General features: G+C 42.2%; 1 protein-coding gene across 1 annotated transcript in view; it reads left to right on the forward strand.

Annotated features, from left to right (window-relative positions):
* The window catches only part of Adamts9 (ADAM metallopeptidase with thrombospondin type 1 motif 9), a 161,981-nt gene that overhangs the window by 10,983 nt on the left and 130,195 nt on the right, over positions 1 to 20,803 (forward strand). The window contains exons 4-7 of the mRNA XM_055628553.1: positions 16,434 to 16,723; positions 19,340 to 19,423; positions 19,525 to 19,640; positions 20,661 to 20,701. Of these exons, the coding sequence (XP_055484528.1) occupies positions 16,434 to 16,723; positions 19,340 to 19,423; positions 19,525 to 19,640; positions 20,661 to 20,701 (531 nt within the window). The remainder of the gene's footprint in view (positions 1 to 16,433; positions 16,724 to 19,339; positions 19,424 to 19,524; positions 19,641 to 20,660; positions 20,702 to 20,803) is intronic.

Raw genomic sequence — 20,803 nt, forward strand, 5'->3', positions numbered from 1 at the left:
GTATAGGAGCCAAAGGTTTGTGTCAGATGTCTTTCTTAGTTCCTCCTCACTCCATTTATGGAGGCAAGATTGCTCGCTAGACATGGAGCTCACCAACTCTGTTAATCTAATCTAGCTAATGAGCTGGCCCTGGGGATCCAAACACTTGGATTACAGAGAGACTTCCATGCCCAGTCAGCATCTACATGGGTGTTAGGGATCTGTGTCCTCACATCTGCATGGTAAGACCTTTACCTACTGAGCCATCGCCCTAGCCATGGGCTGGTTTTTGTTTATTGGTTGGTTTTTGGTGTGTCTTTTGCTTATCTTGTTGTTTCTTGAAGTTGTCCTACCAATAGAAACAATCTCAATTCACAGCACTTCTTCCCGCTGTCTTCTATGGCATTCAGGATGGTCCCTCACCTGTGATTTCCCAGAAGAGCTAGTTTGAAAATGGAAATGTAAAGTAACGAGATAGGCTTGGACCTGAGGCCATGTCTTTTCTCACCACGTGAGAAAAACTCTCCTGTCCCCTTCTTTGAGCACTTTGAGTTTCTGAATCTGGAGGGAGCCAGGAGGTTGTGCACTTTCCTCACTGCAGCAGGTCTCAGGCACTTCCTGTCTCCTGCCCATAAGGATCTTGGGAATTCCCACTGTACTTCTGCAGAAATCACTCTCTGCTGCTAAGGGGTTAGCTAATGCAGCTGCTTGCTAATGTCTCCATCCTCCCAGAAGCCACTGGAAGTGGGTGTGCATGCACATCTTTCTGTAGAAGGACCCTGAGAATTGGCAGAAGGCTGTCTGCTGACAGGCGCAGGAGCTTTGGGGAGTTAACATGAGGATCCTTCCTTCAGCCCTTAACCAGGATGGACTATTTCCAAAGCAAGACACTGTAGAGTCTCCTGGGTCTCTTTTTATGAGGGAAGAGGACCATTAGCTTAATGAAAGGCTATTTATCATAGCATGGGGATTTAAGTCTCACAGCTCTGTATCCCCAAGTTTTGGTTCTTTAGCATAATCAGACTGTTGCAGAATTAATATTGTAGTCATTCCTGGGTGAAACATTCATGAGTAAAATTTTCTCATGTGTCTTTTTGTAATGTTTGGACCAGATGACTTCCTGAAACTTCTGCATAAATTCAAATCCTTAATGATAGAAAGTACTACAGAAATGGGAGGGGCTAAGCTGGGTGTGGGCTGAGGCCAGTGGATCTTACCAGAGAACAGACCCAAGTGAAGGCTATGTTGGGCAGGTCTTCCTTTTTCATTGGTTACCTGTTCTCATGTGATATTAGAATAGATCATTTTTAAATGCAGTTGGTGTCTGGAAAGGTTTCAAGTTAATTTTGATATGGGCTTAGAATTTTTTTCTGCTCTGACTTTTAAAGATCTTTTTATTTTCCTATAGGGTTTCCCAGTGTTTATCTTTCCATTTTATTCTAAGGTACAACTTATATGTTATAAGATTTTTCTTAGTATATAATTTGGGCAAATATTATGATATTATAATATTAGTCTGTATTTTTCCAAAATACTATAGAAAAAGGATCATCAAGTCCATTGCATTTGAGATTCATCCACACTGCTGCCTTTATCAGACATTCACTCATTCAGTCATCCTTTTTACTACGAAGTACTATTCCATTTTATAGATGCAATTAATGTTCATCCATTATATGATTGGTAAATACTTTTTTTCTATAGCAAATGAAGTCATTCTAAACACTTGAATACAGATCTTTGCATGAATATAGTTTTCATGTCAGTTGTATGAATGCTTTGAAGAGGCTGGCTTATATGATAAATGTGTATATAATTTGTAAGAAGCTACCAATTTACTAATCTTTGTGCCATTTTGCAGTAGGACGTGAGAGTCTGTTTTCTGGATCCTTAAAAGGATCGGCCATTTTGTGTATTTAAAAAAAAATCATATATATATTTTTTAAAAATCTAGTAGTATGGAGTGGAACCTTTGTGTAATTTTAATCTGTATTCCCTCACGACTACTGATAGTGAGCACCTGTGCTTGAGGTGATTCACCATTTGTGTATCTTTGGTAAAATAACTGTTAAGACATTTTGTCAATTTTTTTAAAAAATGGGAATGCTTTTCTTCTCATTATCGAAGTGTGAGAGTTAGTTATATGTTCTGCACGTCGGTCTCTTATCAGACACAGCCTCTGTGATTATTGTCTCCTGGGCTGAGGCTTGTCTCTTGAGAAATTCCCATTGTTTGCAGATACGTGCCTCCTGGGAAGCGTCTTCCTTTCGCTGCCAGTACTTAATGCACGATAGAATTCACATTGTCATGGACCTCCACGGAGGCAAAAGTCAGGGGCTTGTCAACACACAGGTGGAGGGAAATGGAATAGAAGAGGTTTATTAAGGCCTTCTAGTCAGAAGCACATTCTACAGCAGGATAGGTATGTTGATGTTTTTGTATCTGGTTGATATCCTGCTGGTTTGGTTTTCAGAGTTTAGCCACTGTACTGAGTGCTAGGATTGTAGGTGATGTCGGCTGCGAACCCAAGAAATAAATGCAAGGCTGCTGTTCTGTACCTATGAACAGGTGTGCACATAGGAAGATCAAAGGAGCCAGAGGAGACATAAGACAGACGGGGGGTAGAGGACTTGGCAGTAGAAGTAAGCCCCCCCAACCACATGCTCTTTGGGCAGGAGGAAAAACAAACTCTGACTTCATGATTCTTGCAAATTCCCACTCCATGCTCTGTAGGTGCTTTCTCTCACTGAAGCAAACTGTTCACCCTCACATACGATGCTCTTCTATTACAGCATGTCAGGTTAGAAACAAATGAAGTGATTTTCAAAACTATCATGTGTTAGCAGTTCAAAAAAAAAACCAAAATAACAACAACAACAACAAAAACCTTCCCATTGAGTGATGGAAACAAATTCACTATATCTCCTTCAATATAATTTAATGCTAGCTAAAAACCCATCTTTTTTTTATGTTGGTCTTCTCTTGTAATTATTCTGTCCTAACCTGCTGATGGTTGTTCTCATCCATATCTTGTCTGTGAGTCTAGTTTTTGTTACCATAATGAGATAGCTGAGTGCTGATAACATTTACAGAAAACAGGTTATAATTTGGGAAGCCACTAGTTAGGCCTGTGGTGAGGGCCTAACAGAAACTAGCATTACAACAGAACAGAAAGTGGGAGGCAGAGATTAGATCACGAGACAAGAAGCTATAGGGCAATTTAGGGCTTAGGGTCACTCTTGTGAGAACTGGCTTAGGTCCTACAAAAATAATAATAATAATTCCCTTTGAATGACCGACACACCTAAGATTCCCCCACCTGAGTACTTCTAAGTAACCAAGTCTCAAACTACATCCAACTCATAATACCATCTCTGAGATTGACAATAGCCAAGAAAGAGCCTTGGATTTTACTCACTTTGAGTCTAAAGACTTCATTTGTTTATCCCTGTCTATATTTTTCTAATATAAATAACTTTTCTACTTCCTTTTTTGTGTGCTGAGAAGATCAAAGTCTGGTTCTCAGAGCTAAGATGAATGGCTGCTTTAGGTCCCCAAAACAGGTATCAGTTCTCAGGCCTGTATCCTTTCTGGGGTATGACACAAGATGTCTGTAGGTGGTGCCCAGAAAGGGGATGTTTTAGAAGCACGAGCAAAATGAAGTTTGGATGTGTGAGGCCAATGAAGAATAGACTTGTGAGACTGGTCAAGAAGCCACTTCAAACCTACAGAGGAAAGCTTTTCATCCTGCAGTTCATTGAAGAGCTTGGACTGTCCCAGCAAGAGCTGAATAGATATGAAATATAACTTCAGAACAGCAAAATAGGGGCTGAGTGTTGGAGAGATGGCTTGGTCAATGGGTGCTTGCCACACAAGAGTGCATTGTGAGCTCAGATCCCCCAGTGCTCCCACTGAAAAGCCAGACTCAGCAGCCTGTCTGTGACCCCAGAATGTGGGCATGGGGACACATTGCTGAGCTCCAGGTTCAGTGAGATAACAAGATTGAAGAAAACCTCTTCAAGATGGTTTTCAAGAAGAGGGATGCTTCTCTCTGCCCTTAACCCATATGCAAGCATATGTACACGTGCAGTTGTGCACATATGAATGCACACAAACAAATCAAACAGCATACACACACACACACACACATATGCACACTAGCACACACACACACACACAAGTAAAAGAGAAATAGTAAAACAGAACTTTTAGAACCAGGCCAGATACTGGGGGAGGTGGCCTATGGCTATAGAGGTCTGATTGTCGTTAAAATACAGGAAGCCACTTCCAAAACTTCCTCGTGCACTGAAACAGGCAGCCGGAGATGGGAAGGAGTTTCTGTTGCAAGCCCTGTTCCACAGAGGCATCCCTGATGCTCTCTGGGACTTGGTCCGAGTTTTCAAAGAGCTCCAGTCCTACGTGCTCTTTAATCTTCACTCTGGGAAGGAAACCTGGTTCCCCCACAGGCATTGCAAGGCCACCCACGAGCTGCACTGAAGTGTGAGGCAGCAGGCAAGCACAGGAGCCACCTGGTTCCCGCAGCCTCGCAGCAGCCCTCTGCTATGGAAAGGCGGATACAGCCATTGCCTCTGGAGCTCTTGTCACGTCCAGATCCTGTTTCGAGGCCCAGTGCATCTTAAGTCACTTAAGTCTGACAACCACCCCAGAACGGAGCAGGCGCTAAGGGTTTCCATTCTGTAGGTAAGGAGAAAGTGGGGTGGGTCCAAGGTCACACAGAGCAGATGCAGAGAAGCTGGCGTTGGAACACAGTCCCCTTGAATGCTGACCCCACATCTGAACTTCTGAATCCCAAGAGCTTCTGCATTTACTTTGCAAACTGCCTAGAGGTCTGACCTTGGTGGTTTCCAACCAGTCTTGGATGTAGCTGGGGCTGCGGGTTGAAACGGTAATACTCTGGATATGCTATGCTAAGTAGACTGTAGTATCAAGATGAGTTTCCTTTTAAATATTTGTTTCTGTGTGTACGTGAATACGTGGTAGGGTATGTGAGCACCACCAGATAGCAAACAAGTGTTTAAAAACCCGAGCCTGTGGAGAGCGGAGGACATTGCTCATTTAAACCACCACAGCCCTCTGGTGCTCCCTTTCCACTTTCATGTCATATACCTACACTTGTCCCCACCCTCTCTCTTTTTCTCCTCCTTTCTCCCACTCTCGCTCTCTTGCTCTCTTGCTCTCCCTTTTTTTGTGTGTGTATGTGTGTTTGTATTCTAGATGTTAACCCCTGTCTGAAGGATGACTAGTGAAATCTTCCTCCCACTCTGTTAACCATCAGTTTCACCCTGCTATGTGCTCTTCTTTGCTGTGCAGGAACTTTTGAATTTTATATGATTCTATTTGTTAGTTCTTGGCGTTACTTTCTGTACTGTTGGAACCCTTTTCAGAAAGTTCTTGTTTATGCCTGTACTGTCAAGTGTTGTCTATGTTTTTCAGATAGATGTTCTGGAAACATCTTTTCAAGTTATTTCAAGCATCCTTCCATTTTCTGTCTACACACTGGTGTTAATAGTCCCTATCACAAGTGGTCTCTGTGAGGAATAATGGCGTTCATCTCTGCAAAGCACCTAATGCAGAGAGAAAACCCACACAGAGCAGCCAGTAGCATCCCAGCCCAGAGCTGCCACTGCTGATTCTCTGAGCTGTCTTCCCAGGACAAGGTCTTCTCTCCTTGGGAAGAGAGCGCTGGCGTGCAGTCCTGTTGTATTTTGCAGGGACGTTTAGTCCCCATCCCTTCTCTTAAACAGGCTAAGATCCTATAACCTCTCTCTCTCTCATACACACAAAGTGATTAAACAGACGTAAACAGGTGTCCTTCGTGAAAGTCGTCTCAGTGCTTTCGAAATGCTCACGTGTGGAGAAACTTGCAGATGTGAATATTGTACGCCATGTTTAACACAATTAAACATGTTTAACATAATTAAAATTCTTTTGGAAGTGTCTCATGAGACTGATGTAAGTAAACCACTCTCTCAAGAACATCATTCATAAAAGGTTCAGGCAGCTGAAAATAGATTTTCTCAGCCAGAGCCTCTCGTGCCCTTGCCTTTGGCACCCACGAGTGGCCAGCCGTAGGCATATGTCACCTTGACAGTGGGTAGCACGGTGCTTTCGTTCTTGTTCTTGGTTTCTCTGTTTGTTTGGTTGGTTGGTTGGTTTGGTTTGGTTTGGCTTTTCAAAACTCAGCTTATAGTTTGTTACAAGAACTGGTCTTGGATACATAATCCTGAGACTCTCAGGATCCATTATTATTTTTGAAGTTAGTGCACTGAGGCCCCTAAGAGAATATTAAACCATGTTGCTCTTCACTCACACCAACGAGAGCTTTGTGCGTGTGTAAAAACCCCTGCCCCTCACTTAACTCTTTCTCCACCTGCATTCTAGAAGCATGTGGCACTATGGAAACATCCGTGGACATTGCGTTGTTGTTTGTTTGTTTGTTATTCCTCTGATGCCAATAGAACTTTCTCCCTTGCCCTCCTTAGTCTCCGACTGAAGGCTTCATGGTGGAGATCCAAGCTCTGACTAGAACTAAGATAGCTAAGGCTGGTCCGTTCTGTGCTGGGTCCTCAGCCCCCAGATCAGTTAGGAAGTGAGAGTGTTGGCTGAGACGAAAGATCCGACAAAGCAACTCACAGAGAGAAGCCTTCATTTTGGTCAGAGCTGAAGGGATATCGTCTATCATGGTGGCGGGGGGCGGGGAGGACAGCTGGTCACGTTGTATACACAGTCAGGAAGCAGACGAGATTGATTCAAGCGACCACATGTCTTCTTCCTTTTAGTTCAGCCTGTGAACCCAGTCCATGAGTTCCTGGGGTGGTGCTGCTCGCCTACAGAGCAGGCCTTCTCTTGAAACAGCCTCTTAGTTGCTCATGGTATCGCCTTGTTGATTCCAAATCCAGTCCCGTTGGCAGTAAAGGTTAACCGCACAGCCAGTTAGAGGTCACTGGCTGAGCCTGGGTCTTCTCACTGATAGTCCTTATGTGTTTGTCTGGATTCCATGCCTGTTCATGCCTTCCGTATCTTCCCTTATCTGCCTTCTCTTCCTTCCTTTATATATTTACTATTATTATCTTTCTTTTACTGATGAGGAAACTGAGGTTTCCAGGCAAGAGATTGTCCAAGGAAGAGCAGTATTGAGTTAGGGCAGGAATGGGAACCAAGAACTGACCCCAGTATCTACATGGGTCACACTAATGACGGCTGCCAGCCTTCCTTCCCTTGGGCAAGCCTCAGTGGTTCAGAAAGGGACTGGGGCTTTGTTCTTGAATCCTCCCTTTTCTCGTTGCCATGTGATTCCTCGGCCCACCAAGACCATGAAGTCACAAGGTCACTCTGTGCCTTAAGAGCACTTGGTTAAACTTTGATAAGCTTGTGAGAACGCACAGCAGTAACTAACCTCCCAGTTGTTACCATTAACATTTGGATTGTCTCCACTCAGCCCAGGTGGCAGAAGAAACACTTTGGTGAGTAGACACTAAGTAACAAGGGTGTGAGTATGGGTGGGGGTGTTTCTCTAAAATAACCCTGATCCTTTAGTAGGGCAACGAGCACTTCCTGGCATTAGGAAATGAAACTTACTTAAAATGTTTTCACCAATGTATGAGCAAATATCACCAGATTTTAGTTGTAAAATGTTTTTTTTTCCTTCTTCATAATGATGCAATTCTAAATGTTTATAATATTATTGTTTTAAGGGTTGGACTCGGTTTTAAAGTTGCTATGTGGCTACTTTTGTCCTTTCAACCTTACTTAAGCACAAAATAGGGGCTCAAGAAGATGTTTTAAACTTCCAATTTTTAAGAAATGTTTCTTATAAGCACTTTGTTATTTAATCCTCAAACACCCTTGAAAGGGAAGCAGGAATTTTGTTCTGCTCATTTGGGAGATGGAAGCCCACCCTCAGCTCCTCTGCTTGCACCCCTCTTCTTCTCCTTCTACAGTAAGGTATAGTTGGTGTCAGGAACAAAATGTGGCGGCGTGTTCTGTGCGTCCGTCCTGCCCATGAGGACAAACATCTCTGAGATCATTATCCCAAGCCAGAACATTATTTTTAAGTGCACTTAGTCACTCCACCTTAAATGGCTCCTTTTAAAATCTAACTCATGTCATAATTTTATGACTGGTTTAAAAATAGCCAACAAGTGACGGGATTTATTTACTCCTTCCTGTGCACCAGGCAGGAGTTAGCATGTTGCGTTCATAAACGCTCATTATCCCCCAAAGGAGCTGTAAACAGACACTGTTTTCTCTTGGTTTATAAGTGGGAGAACGGAGTAATAGACAGGGATGTGCCCAAGGTCAAGTGAAGTCTGGTCTCACTGTGTGAGTTCTTAAAGCCCCGGTGGTTGGGTGGTAGAGAAGCTTTAGTACTTTCCTTTCGATGGCGTCGAAGCCAAAGTGATTGCAAAAGTCAACATTAACTTAGGTTTAATAATTGCCATTGGGAACTGTAGTCACAGGAAAGACAACTGCTGGCAGAAAGCCTCTCTCTCTCTCCCTCCCTTCCTCCCTCTCTCCTTCCCTGCCTCCCTCTGTGTGTGTGTCTCTGTCTCTCTCTCTCTCTTACACACACACATTTCATTTCGCTTTGTTTTGTAAAACATGGCCTCGTGTAGCCCAAACCAGTTTTAATCTCCACATCCTCCTGCCTCTACTTTCAAAGCACTGACATTACAGGTATGCACCGCCACACCCGGCAAAGAATCTGTTTACTTGCACATATGAGATTCTTATTTCTGAATGTTACATTTTCTCAGACTTGAACTTGAAAAGTGACAATAAATACAAAGCTATGCATCGGGGGATTGCACCAGTACATGGCCGTTTATACCATACTTTCAACAAGAATAAATTTTAAGGAATAGTCCATTCTCATAAAGTATTGCCCAACTGTAACTTCCTGAAATACAGCACTTGGTTCAATTGTGCTGAAAGACCACTGAAGAGCAGTGTAGGTCAAGTTCAGTTTTTAGCCTTAGAGTGTTTTCCTCGGCCAGGAACGACTTCTGTTGTTACAATTCTGCTTTGAGACTAGAGGACAGGTAGGCACATTAGGCTTAGTATCTATTTTTTGTGCCATTCTAATGCTGATTTATTATTGTTTTGTCTGTATAATACTGACTGTCCTGGAGCTCACTATATAGTCCAAGCTGGCCTTGAACTCACAGATTCTCCTGCCTCTGCCTCCTGAGTACCGGGTTTAAAGGCATTCACCACCATGCCTGGTTCTAATGCTACATTATAAGTAGCTTGCTGAAAGGATCAATGTGCTAGAAGTTAGTTAGACTAATTAAGTCAATAGATAAGATTCTAAATCATGAGGAGAAAAAAAATGAAGTGGGTAATAGGCTGAGGTGCACCACACATGAGAATACAGTCATTTGGTTATGAAGTGATTTGGTTTCTTCACATTGGTTTAACGTTTTTATTTATTTGTATGTAGGAGGAATAGGCTAGTGAGTTCTGGTGTACACGTGGCAGGGGTGGACCAGTGTTGGTATGTGTGTGGGAGGAGGGGTCTGGTGTGTGCCTGTGTAGTCAGAGTACAAGTTTCCAAAGTCAGTTATCTCCTCCAGCGTGTGGGTCCTGGGGATCAGGTTTTCCTATTCCTAAGTCCCATCTGATAACTCTAAATGTTTTTCTCCTTAATGGTTAAAATAGTGTGTCACGGTCCGGTTATGGGTTTGTGTGCTCAGGTCTCAGTCCCAGTGTGGCAGTGTAGAGTGAATGCTCTAATAGGTGAGATCTAGTGGACAGTTTGCTAGGCTTCCAGGGATGCCACCAGAGAAGAAACCTAGGCAGGGCTCTCGGGTCCCTTGTTAATTCCCCCAAGAGGTTATTGTTTTAAATGTGAGCTTGAGCCTACATCCTGACATACATCCATCTTGCCATGTGAGGTCTCTCTCATCTGCTTCCTCTGTGATGTTGTCCTGGGAGCTGTACCAGAAGACAAACATACAGGCTGCCCACCTTAGCTTTCCAGCCTCCAAAACTGTGACCTGAATGAACACTCTTCTTTATATACTGCTTAACTTCGGGTACTTAATACAACATATTTACAGTAGATGTTAAGGATTGTTTAATTTTCACAGGTTTAGTGAGTTTCCTTTTTAAATAAAGGCAACTTATTTATTTTTTGAAAATGTAATGTATACTGTATTTATATTAATTTGCTTCTTCACCTTCCAATTCATTTCCACTCCTCAAATTCATGACCCTTTATTCTTTAGTTATGATTGCTGCATACACACACACATATACAAGTACATATGCTGCCTCTATATGTTTCTAAACAAAAGCTGCTGAGATCATTGGGTGTTGCGCACATTTGTTTAGAGCCAACCTCTTAGGACTGGCTAGCCTATGAAGACTGATTCTCTGTCTCTCAGCAACTATCAATTGCCTGTACTTCAGTGATTCTCAACTTGTGGTTTATGACCCATTTGAGGTCAAATAACCCTTTCACAGTAGTTGCCTAAGGTCATGGGAGAACACAGAAGTTTACATTATGATTCATGACAGTAGCAAAATTACAGTTATGGAGTAGCAATGAAACAATTTTATGGTTGAGGATCACTGCAACGCGAGGAATTGTATAAAAAGGTCATAGTATTAGGAAGGTGGAGAACCATTGCTGTAGTTTTTCTACAGGTGAAGGCTGTGAAATTCCCTTCCCCCAACCCCCACGTCAGCATGTCAGTTGGTGTTGGTAATTTTTTTAGGTCTTATTTAGGCAACCATATTATTGAGATTTTTGTGGGTGCTCCTTCTTTTGTCATATATAGCAAACACGGTGTCAGAGCAAACATTACATCCTCATGCCTAGTCTCTCACAATCTTTCCAACCCCCTCTCCCTCAATGTTCTCTGAACCTTCGGATTAGGGGTTGTGTTGTAGGGCTGGGCACTCCATAGTCAGTTGCTCTCTCTGCCTTTTGTCTAGTTGGGGCTTTCTGTAATGATCTCTATTGCTGTAGAAAGAAGCTTCTTTAGTCGTGTCTTAGAACTGTACCAATCTGTGGGTTTAAGGATAAGTGTTTAACATGCAGTTAGAAATTATTGTGGTTTAGAAACATGACAGTAGTAGGTTCTCTTCTAGGTTTCATGGTCTCGCCAGTTTTGGGTAGTGGGCTACATTTAGTACGAGGCATGAATTCCTTTTTATTGAGAGAGGGCCTTAAGTCCAACTACAAAGCAGTTGGTTTCTCCCAGAGTATAAATGCCGCTATTGCACCTTTTAACATAGCTTGTCCTGAGGGTCATTTTGTTGTAGACCTGAAAGCAGGATAGGTCTATTGGTGTTTGTCTCCCTTGGCAGCTTGCATGGCTCCTCCTGGTACCATGAGAGCTAGCCCTCATGCAGGAGTCTTCCAGGTCACTTCCAGCTTCATCCCTCCAAACTGTGTTGTAACTGTCTGGAGTCTGGCAATTTCTGGGAATCAACAAAAGGGTGGTCTCATAAACTCCCTGGCAACAATTGGAAAAAAGATTTCCCATGTCTGGCACTGGGGTTGTTTGTTATTCAATGTTTATTAGGGAACACTGTTATCCCAAGAGGCATAACTTCATTTAAAGTACATACATATATGTCTAAGCATGAGAGCATGCACTTTCCAGGTAATTTTTACTCCCTGCTTTATTTTTTCCATTTCCCTCTTCATGGCATCTATATGCAGCTATTCTCTTCCATTTATCTTCTTCTTTCCCTGCTTCTCCACTCACTGATGTCCCTTTTATTTTTATTTTTATTTTTTATTTTTGTGGTTTCTGCAGTTACTGCAAGCACATATTCACGTCTAAAAACTTGGGGCTAAGATCCACATGTGAGAAAAAGCACCTGTGGTTTTTGTCTTTCTGGGTCTGGGATGCCTAATTCAGTTTTTATTATTGTTGCTTATTTTGTTTGTTTGTATGTGTTTTTGTTTTTCAAGACAGAGTTTCTCTGTGTACTTCTGGCTATTCTGGAACTAGCTCTGTAGACCAGCCTTGAACTCAGTCAGAGATTTGCTTGCCTCTGCCTCCTGAGTACTGAGATTAAAGATATGTGCCACCATGCCCAGCTTTTATTCAGTGTAATATTTTCTAATTCTATTTACCTGCAAAATTTGTGATTTCATTTTTCTTTGCAGCTGAATATGTTACACGTTTTGATTACCTATTCATCAGGTGAAGGACATTAGGCTGTTTTGATTTCCCATCTACTGAGAGTAAAGTAGCAATGAACTTGGCTGAGGAATTATCTGTGAAATACGAAGTCTTTTGGGTATATGCCAACCAGTGGTATGTAGCTGGGCCATTTGGCAGATCTATTCTTAGCTTTTTGAGACTTGTCCACACCAATGTCCGTAGTAACTGGACAGTTTGCAAGCAATGAATTTCTCCTGTCTCCACATCCTTGCCAGCATTTGTTGTTCTTTTGTTGACCTTAACCATTCTAACTGGCATAAGATAAAATCTCCAAGTAGTTTTCATTGGAGTCTCCTAATTGTTAGAGATGTTAAATACTTTTTTGAGATATTTCTCAGCCATTGTCATTTCTTCTTTTGAGAACAATCTGTTCAGATTCCTAGCTGACTTTTTAAATTGGGTCGTTTGTTTTCTTGACTCTTTTTCTTGTTTGTTTGTTTGTTTGAATTCCTTATATAGACAGGATATTAACTGTCTATGAGATGCATAGTGGGCACAGCTACTTTCCCACTCTCGGGCTTCTTCTCCACTCAACCTTTTCTCTTTCTGTACAGAACCTTCTTAGTTTTATAAGGGCCTGTCTGTAGATCACTGGCCTTGATTTCTGGGCAAACATTATCCTATTCAGAATGTTCTTCCTAAAATTTTAGCAAAGTGGCGGGATACAAAATGAACTTAGAAAACCAGCAGCCTTTCTATATACCAAACACACTGAAAAAGAGATCATGAAAACAATCCAACTTGCAACAGCTTCAGAAATTGAGAAATAAGCCTAACCAAGGAGGCAAAGACCTCTATAATGAAAACTCTAAGTCTGTGCAGAAAGAGACTGAGGAAGATACTAGGAGATGGAAAGGCCTCTGTTGCTCCAGGATTGGCAGAATTAATATTGTGAGAATGACTGTTCTACTAAAAGCCATTTACAAATATTAAACCCACTCTTTATCAAATCCCTACAATATTCCTCACAGAAGTAGGAAGAAAATCTAAATTTAAATTTAAACCCTGATAGTCAAAGCAATCTTGAGCAAAAAAGAACAGTCAATGCTGGGGAGATTATAACTGCAAATTTCAAGATACTTTACAAAACTATAGTAATAAAAAGAGAGCACTGGCCAAATCTGACACACACATCAATGAGGCCGAATAGAAGACCCACATATAAGTACATGAAGCTACAGGCATCTGATATTTGACAAAGATGCCAAAAATACACACTGGAGAAAAGACAGCATCTTCAGCAAATGCTCCTGGAAAAACTGAATGTCCACATGTGGAAGAATGAAATTAGACCTGTATCTATCAGTGTGCACAAAAATAACTCTAAAGTAATCAGAGACCCCAGTGTGAAACCTGAAACACTGAAACTGATAGAAAAAAAAAAAAAAAAAAAAAAAAAAAAAAAAAAAAACACAGGCGGTGCCCTATGCCATATTGTCTTTTGAAAACAATGTTATTGAGTTACAATTCTCCAACTATACTAGTCACTCATTTGGAGCATACCCACAGAGAGGTGAAAATACTACAGTCTATTTTTAGCACACGCTGCCCTTTTTAGCTGTCACTTTCTTTCCTCTTCTTGTCCACACTACATCTCCAGCCTAAAGCAATTGCACCTTCCCTTCTAGCTCTACTTGTGTCCTTGTGCATTTCATATGACCATAATCATACAACATGTGGTCTTTTGTGACATCTGTCATTCTAAATGATATAGCAAAGTTCAGAAGAGTGTCTTGTAATGTCTCAAAAGTCAAAGGTCATTAGGAAAGTTCACGTTAGGAGCCTGGCCTGGTCGAGAAGCACAGGATCTGAGTTCAATCCCTAGAACCCACGTAACAAACAAATAGAAGCCGCAGTGTAGTGGTGTAGATTTGTGACCCCAGCAATGGAGAGACGGAGATAGGCAGATCTCTGGGGCTCACTGGCCAGCCAGTCTTGCCTTTTTGGTGAGCACAGAGACTGTGTTTCAAAAACTGGGGTGGACAGATAGATCGTGGTGAACTATATATGAGCTTTTCTGCTGTTCTCTGTATGCGTGTGCATATGTCTCTCCCCCACACCTCCCAAATTAGATCAAATATTTTTTTAATGTGTAAAGTAATTTTATGTTTTTTTTTGTAATTTTATGTTTTAACGTGTCTCACTTACCTAATGTAAAAAAAAAAAAAAACTGTCTTGAAAAATGTCCACTGCTCTCTTGTTCCTGGTTCAGATTCCCTTTGGTAATGGTTAACCAAAATCTTGCCAAATGGCAAGAGCACAGTTTAGGGTGCTGGTCAGATATGTGCCTCAGTCCTTCTATATGTGTTCACAGCTAGGTAACCTTGGCCAGCTGCTCAGCTTCCTAATATTAATTCCTTATCTATGAAAAAGATGTCAATTTGAAAGTACTGTAGGAGATTATATATACACCTAAGACATATACAGAAAGGTCTAATGCCTGGCCTATATTAAATGCCTAATTAGTATCTGTTCTATAGTCATCTAGTGTTATGAAACTTGAAAGACAGACTAGCCCATATGGCACTGAGATATTGAGAATATACTTGCCTAAGACTGGGAGGAAGCTGCATGTTCTCACGTCCCGAGCTTTGGGTTAGTTGCGCTACCTACACCTGCACTGCACCAGAGCTGCTTGACTGTTTGAAATGTTTTCGCTATTTTAATAATAAAAACGCTTAAGTTGGTCCGATGCACACCCTGGGCTTGTTTAATTCTTGAAGCGAGTGGTTATAATTGTCAAGCATGGGGCCCTTCAAGTATGAAACCACTGAGAGTCATTCCTTTTGGTTTGTATTCGTTTGCTATTGATGAGAGGAGTCATTTCTCAAGTCTTAGGCACTGAAGCATACTTCTTAGTTGTACAATTCTGCTTCATCATTATAACATGAGTACACATTCATGAGCTGATAAGCAAGTTAACTGAATAGTTCAGGGTTTATTAAAAATGTGTTTTGGTGGCCCCTTTTATGTGTATTCTGTTTGTTCTGTGATTTGTGATATGAAGCACTGTGAGAACAGTTTAAGCGTGGCTTTCTTGGGTACACACACATGCACATACCTAGGCCTGGGTAGGGCGGAAGGGTCCCTTTCCCAACAGGCTTCCAGGTTCTTCCAGGTCTGCTGCCCCATGGACCACAGTTTTAAGAAGGACTGTGTCCCAGGAGGCCTGGAGATGCCTCAAGCTACCCGGACATAACCCACAGGCTCAGCTCTTGGCCCCCACAGAGCCCTGAGTCTGCCTCCTTCACTGATCACTGAAATAAATTAATTGCAAGTTCAGAGACATCAAGTGCCAGTGATTCTGTTCTTCTCTTTCACTTGTGACGGTGACCTGATAAAGAAATAGAGTGTTTTCTAATGTCTTTTATATCGTCTCTTAGCCTGCAACCTCTTAGACCTTGTTCTGCCATCTGTCACGGGATTTCACAAACCATTTAAAAGGCAATATAACTTCCTTCCTTTGAGCTTCATTACAAAATTGGCCTTTTCTATATCCATGATAAGGATCAATGGCAAGAACCATTTAAATCCTAACAAGGCTTCTGTTACCCACTGGAAGGAACCATATGCTGCCGTTTCCCTTAACCCAGGCCTGATATTCTTGACTAGTAGGTGGGCATCTGTTGAAGCTGCCCAGGGAAACTAGTCCCAGATGATACGGTCATTTCCGTGAAAGTGTGGCTTGGTTTCTCTTACAGTTCATAGTCCGTAGTTTATTTTGTATGACATCTGACTATAGAGGCATTTTATTATTGATTTACTTATGTGTGTGTGTGTGTGTGTGTGTGTGTGTGAGTGTGCTGTATGCATGTGTTCCTGTATCTGCACATGTGCATACGGCTACATGTCTATGTGCATCCAGGTGTACAGGCACACGTGTGTGTATGTACCTGTGGAAGCTAGAGGTCAATGTTAGGTATCTTCCATATAGTTCCATATCTTATAGATAGCGTCTCTCATTGAACCTGAAGCTTACCAATTCAGCTATACTGGCTTTCTAGTGAATTCCAGGGATGCACCTCTTCCTGCCTTCCCAGCCACGGTATTTCAGCTCTCAGAACCAACCTGGCTTTCTGTGTGCATGCTAGGAATCCTGATTTCAGATTCAGGTCCTGGTGTTTGAACAGCAAAGACTTTACTGACTGAGCCATCTCCCTAGAACCTAAAGACATCACTTCAAAACACATACAATTTTCAGTATAAGTGTAGGCTGCCATGTAATGAATATCCTCTGATTTGTTACAGAACTCAAAAATAGTCACAGTAAAGACAAGCAGAAAAGCAGAATGCGAAAACGGAGGAAGAGGAATAGCCTGGCTGATGATGTAGCTCTCTTAAAGAAAGGCTTGGCAACAAAGGTGTTCTCCGGTTATAGCAACAAGACAAATGGCACAAGGGACAGGAGGAACCACAAAAGGACCAAACGCTTTCTGTCCTATCCACGGTTTGTAGAAGTGATGGTGGTAGCTGACCACAGAATGGTTTTATACCATGGACCAAACCTTCAACATTACATTTTAACGTTAATGTCAATTGTAAGTATACCAACCAGAAGATGATTCATGAGCTGACTCAGTGTGCTGCTGGAAAATGTGTTTTCTTTGCCATTCTGCTTGTAGCATCCGTTGGGGCTGGCATTTCAGGCACTCAGGCAAATGACCAAAGAGAGTATGTGGTTATTCACTGGTTGCCTTTATTATAATAAAGGTGGTAGATATCAGTAGTGAATGTTGATTTGTCCACTGAATATTGTACTTTTCACTTGAAAAGCATATTTTGGTTTAGGTTTAATTACCACCCTCAATTCATAGATAAGAACACTGACTCTCTGAGGAGTTATGTCACTTGTCCATGGTCAGGCACAGCTAGCAAGTGCCTTATATGCTATGTGTGAGCTTCAGCTTCTTTTATGTGGAACCTCATGCTCTCTGTTGAACTAAGCTTTTCACAGCCCGGTAGTACTGTGCGATATGGGTTTAGAGCCTCAGCCAACCATGATACTTTTTCAAAATGCGTCTGCTCAGTCTAGCATCTTACTCGGTGTTGTAATCAGGTAGGCCGGGGTCAAGCCTAGGAATCTCTACATTTTTCTGCTCCTGTATTACACTGGAATAAATCTACATGATTAGAAAATCAAATAAAACCTAATACCAAGCCTTCTCCTCTGTACCTGTTCCCTGCACCTCCCAGAAGCAAACCTTGTTAACATTCCCACTGCTTGTACGTAGCACGATCCAGTAAAAATGGAGTCTAATTCACATTTTGGATTCTAAACATTCTAGTGGTACATTTTTGAAAAAAGTAACAAAACAGACAAAAGCAATTTTAATCTATTTTGTACCCATAGCGCCATTTCAATAATTATGACGAAAGACGTAAGTGTTTTCTACACTAAGCTTTCAAAATCCAGTTTCTGTTGGTTCAACTAACCATGTATCCAAAATATTTGGGAGGCTAGAGTGATAGTTCAGCTGGCAAAGTGCTTCCCTCACAAACATAAGGAGCTGAGTTCAATGCCTAGCATACCTGTAAAAAGCAGATGTGGTGGTATGCGCTTGAATCTCAGCACTAGAGAGGCAGAGAAGGGTGGTCCTCCGGAGCTCGCTAGCCAGCCAGCCTAACCTACTTGATAGGCTCCCAGCCAGTGAGAGATTCTGTCTCAAAAACCAAGGTGGACAGCTCCCGAGGAAAAACCACCCCACGTGTACATACACATGCACTCAAATTCACCCACACACTGCACACACACACACAGCCACATTTGCATGCAAGCATGCGCATACACACTTCAGGAAAAAAAAAACAAAAACAAAACCTTGCACCTATTTTAAACACACATTGACTTTCTCCTCATCATTCCATAATAATATGATATAACAACTGTTTACATTGTATTAGCTATTGTAACTAACGTAGAGATGACTAAAAGGCCACGAAAGATTGTCCCTAGGCTCTGTGTGGGTGATACAGCATTTTACAGAGGCAGCTTGAGCGTCCACAACAATCCTGGAGCCAAGCTATCAGAGACACAGAGAAATTACTTCATAACTTTCCTGCAAGAAGAAAGGGAACATCCTTTTATATTCCCTTATACTATACCTTGGTACTTTTTAAAAATAGTCTTACACGGTGGTGCACGGAGACCTGATGTCACTGATTTTTCCTTCTATGGATTAACCCTTCTTTTCCTGAACAACAGCCTACTTTGAATAAATTTCCCAGATGCATGTGAAAAGCCACCATGCTTTGGAATATGGTTTTGGGCTGTCCCCTTTCCCTCCCCACGGCCTGTTCTGTTTCTTGCTTCTTCCCTCCCTGCTGTGGATCATCTCCACATCTTCCTCAGCCCAGCTTCCCCTCCTCCTGTCCTTCCTCACTCCTCTCCTTGCATGTCCCATATGCTCCAGCCTTCTCATGCCCAGGAAATGGAAGGAAGACCTAAGCAGACCTCGAAAGCCCCAGCTCCGTGTCCACCCCATTGCTTCAGGTCTGTCAGGGAACTCTGACTACAGATGTGGCTTTTGGGTCGGATGATCTAGACTGTAATTTCTGGCTTTGCTGCTTGCCACTGTATTGCCTTAAACAAGTGCCTTTATCTGAGTCTCCATGACCTCTCTGTTTCATGGAGATGCTTGTAGCTTGCTGTGGGAACTAAGTGCAAATCCAGTTTTCTGTCAGAATCTAGTCTAAGGTCAGAGCCAACTAATATAGCTGACATAATAAGTTATAATGATAATTAAAAACAGTGTAAAAACAGGTTACACTGCTGTTGAGCATATAAATGGACAATGAACATGAGGATCATGTATCAACATTCATATGGGAGCCCAGGACTTCAAATGCCAGAGAAGTGCTTGATGGAAAATTAATATGCAATGCAAATACCTGTTAGGTCAAATGATGGTTTGGCTCCAAGGAAAAATAACTCAGAATTTAAATTTGCTAGAGTTCACTTTTTATCTAAAACTGCCATCTATGAATTTTACAAAGAGAGTATAAATCAGTGTTTATACAGTGAACATTCAGAACCGTAAAACACATGTGTTGCATGAAACGTAAAAAGTGCTAGAACCCAACCTAAGAAGTGAATTGTGTGTTGCTTGCACAGAGTCCAGCCACCATTAACTCTGAAAACTTTATCTCGGTTGCAGGTAGCTTCTATCTATAAAGACTCAAGTATTGGAAATTTAATTAATATTGTTATTGTGAACTTAGTTGTGATTCATAATGAACAGGTAATAAAGTTTATTTTTCTCTTTTCTTCTATCTGTATCCGAAATGGCATATCTAACTGGTGTTGTTGCATAGACCAAGAGCAATTCTTCTCTGTGTTTAGGAAGGACCGTCCATAAATTTCAACGCCCAGACAACACTAAAAAACTTTTGCCAGTGGCAGCATTCCAAGAACCACCTGGGTGACATACAGCACGACACCGCCGTCCTGGTCACAAGGTAAATGGGCTGTCACCTCAAGTTGATGGGGAGGGTCCCGCATTGCTGGGAGCCGGTCCTGCCAGCGAGGTTCTCAGCCCAGTCACCGTGGACTATTTATAGCAGCTCATTCTCCGTTGCTCGGGCTGCCCTGAGCACTGCAGCACGTTTTGGCAGCACCCCTGGCCTCCGTTCTCCACACATCAGTAGCACTCTCTCCTCTCAGTTATGACAGCTGGCAGAGTCACCAAACACTACTGCATGTGCCCCGAGGGCGAGGGGGCTCACCATTCTGGCTGAGAATCTCTATCCTATACATGCCACATGAGGACTCAGTTTGGAAGGCAGGCCTAAAAGCAAATTCCCTTCTACGGTCGGGGAAGCCGCTAATCACATCCAGCTTGCGGCTGCCATGTAGGACCTGGGTCTGCTGTTGCCAACTTATATGATATATTTTTTTTTTTTTTTGGCAAGAAACCAGAAAGAAGAAAATTTTCAAAATACGAAATCTCCCAATTTTCGCATGGAAAGCTACTCTCAAAGAGCGTTTTTAAAATGGGCAGGGCAACAGAGAGGTGCTGGCTTAATGGTTTCTCTTGCCGCGGCTTCTCTTACCACCTCTGACACAGTTGTAAACACTCCTATTGCCCCACAAGCCATTACTGGAGATTGAAACCAGGTCTTTGCCCAGCCCTTGTGCATGGTCTTTACAACTAAGCCACAGTTCCCAGCCCTTAGATGAACTTAAGTGAAAAGCAGTGAACGCTTTACAGTCTCATCTTCTAGGGTATTGAGGAAAAGTGTTTCTGGGTTGGGGTGGAGGCCATCTAACTGTTCTGTGGCTGCCTTGGAGACAGCAATAGACTTCTCCATGTAACCTTTAACCCTTATTCATGCTTCACAAAGTTGGGGAAGGGGGTTGCGAAACCCTGACCTCGCTAGTTTGCCTTTTGCTAATCCCCTCCCTAAAATGAGCTAGAGGTCTCTGGGTGTTTCTGTGTGTTCTGGTGTTGTCACAGCCTAAGTCTGCTTTGCTCTTAGGGAGGATATCTGCAGAGCTCAGGACAAATGCGACACCTTAGGTGAGTCCTCCTACATGTCCCCCTGGCTTAAAAATGGGTTCCTCGAGGTTTCTCTCCCAAGTCCTAATTGCTTCTTAAAGTAAATCCACGTTGGTGTCTTTC

This window comes from Psammomys obesus, unplaced genomic scaffold (genome assembly GCF_907164565.1).
Source record: "Psammomys obesus unplaced genomic scaffold, mPsaObe1.curated_primary_1811, whole genome shotgun sequence".
Lineage (NCBI taxonomy): Eukaryota > Metazoa > Chordata > Mammalia > Rodentia > Muridae > Psammomys > Psammomys obesus.